This window comes from Coffea arabica, chromosome 6e, assembly GCF_036785885.1.
Source record: "Coffea arabica cultivar ET-39 chromosome 6e, Coffea Arabica ET-39 HiFi, whole genome shotgun sequence".
Lineage (NCBI taxonomy): Eukaryota > Viridiplantae > Streptophyta > Magnoliopsida > Gentianales > Rubiaceae > Coffea > Coffea arabica.
The window spans coordinates 50,498,589-50,503,344 of NC_092321.1; the positions used below are offsets into that span (position 1 = coordinate 50,498,589).

General features: G+C 33.0%; 1 protein-coding gene across 1 annotated transcript; it reads left to right on the top strand.

Annotated features, from left to right (window-relative positions):
• The first annotated feature begins 884 nt into the window (after positions 1-884).
• Positions 885-1,547, top strand: LOC140009908 (zinc finger BED domain-containing protein RICESLEEPER 2-like). Its single transcript, XM_072056248.1, has 2 exons — positions 885-1,070; positions 1,215-1,547. Exons 1-2 carry the CDS (start codon positions 885-887, stop codon positions 1,545-1,547), a joined length of 519 nt encoding a protein of 172 aa, XP_071912349.1.
• The last annotated feature ends 3,209 nt before the right edge of the window (positions 1,548-4,756 follow it).

Here is a 4,756-nt window from a genome sequence, read left to right on the forward strand (position 1 = left end):
AACAAACAGTAAAGAAAGATTGTGTAACTGCTTACATACTTGAAAAGAGAAGGTTGAGAAATATATTAAAAGGTGCCAACAAGGTTAGTATAACTATAGATTTGTGGAAATCTGATCAAAAAATTCAATACATGGTTGTGACAGGGCATTTTGTTGATAATAATTGGGTGTTGGGAAAAGGGGTCCTAAATTTTTGTAATGTCCCACCTCCTCACAGAGGAGTAATTATTGCCGATACTTTAAATAAGTGTTTTCTTGAGTAAGGGATTGAGAATAAGGTTTCTACTATAACTGTGGACAATGATTCTTACAATGATGCATGCATTAGGAAACTTAAAGAGCATTTCTCTCTAAGAAAAGGGTTAAGCATTGGAGGAAAAATTTTTCATGTTAGGTATTGTGCCCATATACTTAATTTGGTTGTTCAAGATGGGCTTAATCAAATTGATCAAATTGTTGATGTGATTGATGTTGTTCAAGAGGGGATTAAATATTTGAAAAATTCAGAGTCTCATCTCAATGACTTGCCAAAATAAAATTAAAAGAAAAACAGCTTCAATTGCCTTCTAAAAAGCTCATTTTGGACAGCCCAACTAGGTGGAATAACACCTATTAGATGTTGGTTTCAGCTCTAGAGTTTAGGGATGTATTTCTCAGATATGGAGACATTGATCCTGGGTTTCACTATGTCCCAAGTGAGTATGAGTGGATGAAAGTTGAGGAAATATGTAAATTTTTGGGTATTTTAATGAGATCACCAATATTATTTCTGGATCCGATTATCCAATAGCTAACCTTTTTCTTGTAGAGTTGTATAGGATTAAGGAGCTGTTAAATGAAAATGCTCTCAATTTTTCTGATCATATTAGGTCTTTTCTGAAAGTATGGCTCAAAAATTTGACAAGTATTGGGGTGAAAGCAATGTCTTGATGTCTTTGGGTGCAATTCTTGATCGAAGGTACAAAATGGTCCTTGTTAATCATACTTTTTCAGTTATTTATGGAGAGAATGCAGCCCCTAGGTATATTGATGAGATTAGACGCATTCTTTATGAGCTCTATAATGAATATGTGGATGCTCAAATCTCATCTCATAGTAAGGAACCCCAAAAGGAAACTATGAAATGAAAACATGCAGAAATTACAAGTAAATCTACCCAAGGTGCAGCTAAAAAGCTTGGAGTTAATGTTCTAATTGGGAAAGAAAAATTTCAGATGATTGTTAGTGAAATTGACGAGACTCCCCCTGAAAAGTCAAATTTAGATGTCTATTTGAAAGAGGGCAGGTATATTTGTGATGCAAATGCAAATCTTGATGTCTTGGATTGGTGGAAAGGGGAAAGGTGGAGGTTTCCTATATTGTTAAGGTTGGCAAGTGATGTACTCGCTATTCCAATTACAATCGTGGCCTCCGAATCTACTTTTAGTTCTAGTGGTAGAATAATCGATGATCGGCGAGCTTCTATGTCTATTGAAACGGTGCAAATGCTACTTTGTGGCAATGATTGGATCTGCAATCTTCATGGGTTAAAAACAAGTCTCGTGTAAGTAAAATATATCTTCTACTAGTTGTTTATTTTGGTAACTCATTTTACCTTGGTAGGAGTTGTAACTTTCTTGTTTTCATTTTGAAGGAACCACTCGATGTTCCCGAATCATCTACAAATGAAGAATTGATCTTCCAGACATTTGAAGGCTGTTTTCTGGAATATGTGATGCTGTTTCTTCTAATTTGTGAAGCTGGACTTGTGAAGCTACACTTTTCTTGTGATTTGTGAAGCTGGATAAATTTTTAGTTATCTAGCATTGTTTTACATAGTTATTTGGCTGCAGTTTGTGTAATTATTTGGCTGGACAAATCCTATTATGGTATATTGGCTCTTATGGATGTTGTCTCGATGGAATTAGGCTGTAGTTTGTGTATTTGTTGACTTTTATTTCTGGAGTTTGCATCTTATGGATGTTATGGTCTTATATGTTATCTTGGATGAAATTTGGTTGGAGTTTGTGTATTATTGAATGTGAATGGCATTGCATTGACAACTTACCAAGTTTTGTTGAATTTGGATATGGTGTACCATTTTGTAGTTCTGAATTAGCCTACCTCCAGCCAATTATTATGCTGAATTCCATCCGAGATATATATTTTGTTTATTAGACTGAATTAGCCTAACTCCAACCAATGCAATCCTTCATGGTATTAGGCTGGAGTTTGTGTACTTGTCCCGAATGGAATTAGGCTGGACTTTGCATTTGTTGACTACTTGACAAATATTTAGAGCTTGAGCTCGAGCTCATTGGAGTTCAACTCGTTTGCAATAAACGAGTCAAGTTCGAGCTCGTCCAAGTTCGACTCGTTTGTGATATACGAGTTGAGAACGAGCTCGACGAGTCACATTTCCATTTGGTGAGTCGAGTTCGAGCGCACTTCATGGCTCATCTGCGTAGTTGAGTGAGATCGAGCCTGGCTCGAGTAATTCAACGAGTCAAGCTCCACAGTCAAATACTCGCCTCAACTCGGCTCGATTAATAGCACTAAGTATGGTACAAATCTCTAATGGGAGGTAGTCGACGAGTATCCAATAACTTCATACATTTATTTTCTAGACGAAACAATGTGGAAAACATTAAATAAGACTAATAGCCAAGACTCGCTAGACTGCTAATTTATATCCACTTAGAGCTAATAAAAATCATCATCAGGGTCTTCAACGCAGACCAACTCATACTCTTTAGAATCTGCAAAAGTGGTAAAAATGGGTTGAGCGATAAATCGCTCAATAGGTAGCGTCTACCCTTCTGTTAAACCATGCAACCATAGCCTACATGCGTATGCAAACATATATATATAATTATTTTCACTCAATTCACATGCATAATTATTGAAAATACATTGTTCATAAGACAGTCAATAATAAGGATGAAACAGCAACTTATAAACATCCTATACACAACCGAATATGAAAGCCATACAGTCATAAATCATTTCATATCATCTCATAATAAGTACATGTAATGACTAGCTTTTGAGTACTCATCCTAGAGATTGAACCCCTTCTAGGTGGATAACTAATAGGTTTCATAACTACCGATTGGTCTTATTACATACATAGTTCAATCGGTTGGACTCTATACTGAACTACCATGACCTTGTCAATCGGCCGGACTCTATACCAGGCTACCATGACCATTAGACAAGATTATAGCCCATATGATCTATTCCATGACTGTTTTGAGCTTTACTTGACATAAATTCATTTCACATGTCATATGCATAGTTTTTTAATTTCACAAAAGATACCACTCATTTTTGTATATAATAACATATCAAAATGCGTCAAATAATTCACATGGTCCACCTTTATATAGCAAAAATAAAACTTGCATAAATATTCAAGTAAATTAAAAAAATTTCAAATTGACACATCAAAATAGGATTAGCAATAAAAATTTTACTTTAAACTTTTGAAATCACAGAAGGGTAAATACTACCCACCTTTGACTGACTGATCGATGAAATAGACTTAGGCTGCTTAGACTTGTTTTGTACCTATAGCCAGTGCATGGTCATTTTAATTAGTTGATATTCCATGTAACCTTGGGATTCATGCCTGGATCTTCTACGTAAAATTTTGAAAACTTTCCTAAATTGAAAATTTCTGAATTTGGAAAATTTCCTAAAATGAAAAGCTTCTATTTTTGGAAAGTTTCTTAATTTGGAAAGTTCATTTTTTTTTGTAAATTTTCCTAATTTAGAAATAAGTATTCATAATTATATTTATTATGTTGGATATTATTTTATTATATATATGTATATTTATTATTATTTTATTATTAGCTTATTATCGTATTCATTATTATTGTTTTTATCTTTATCATAACTATTTTATTTTATCTTCATTCATATATATCTATATATATATTTTTTAATTAGTTATTATTGTCTTTTGTTTTATTTTCATTTTTGCACATATGTATGTATTCTTATTGTTTATTTATTATTTATTATTGTCTTTTGTTTTATTTTCATTTTTGCACATATGTATGTATTCTTATTGTTTATATATATATATGTATATCTATAAATATTTATTTATTATTATAATTATTACCTTACTTTATTCTACTTGTATTTATATTTGTTATTTTATTTCCATTTATATCATCTTGCTCTTTATAAATTAACTTAATAATGTTGGGTTGAAAAGTCTTAGGCTTCTACTTAATTGTCTTTGGCTTAATTAATTAAACATAAGCCTGACTAACTAAATTTTTAAAATCCAAAACTATCTTAGGTTAGGTTTTGAAGTTTAATAACTATAATAGTCCACAAAAGATGGACTAGTTATACTTGGAATTAATCTATTGAATATTCACTAAATCCATATTATATTTTTGGCCCAAGTATACTTGCCATTTTCTTCCTTCGGACCTGATTAATAACGGCCTAAGGCCCAAGGTCCTTGGACCCAAGCATTTCCTTACACTTGTCCCAAAACCCAATTTAACAATCATACACATACCCAACTACATTTTGACCCAAACCTTTTCCTCTATACCTGACCCACAAGAACCAGCCCGACTCGATTCCTTAACCCATCAACATAGCAGGTCATTTTCTTCCTCAAAATTTCTTAACTGAAGTTGTTTTTTTTTAAAAAAACTCTAACTCCCAATTTAATTCACAACTTCAACACCGTCATTAGCATCATCTTCGTAGATCAGCAGCGGCGGCACTCTCTCTATTTTTTTCCTTG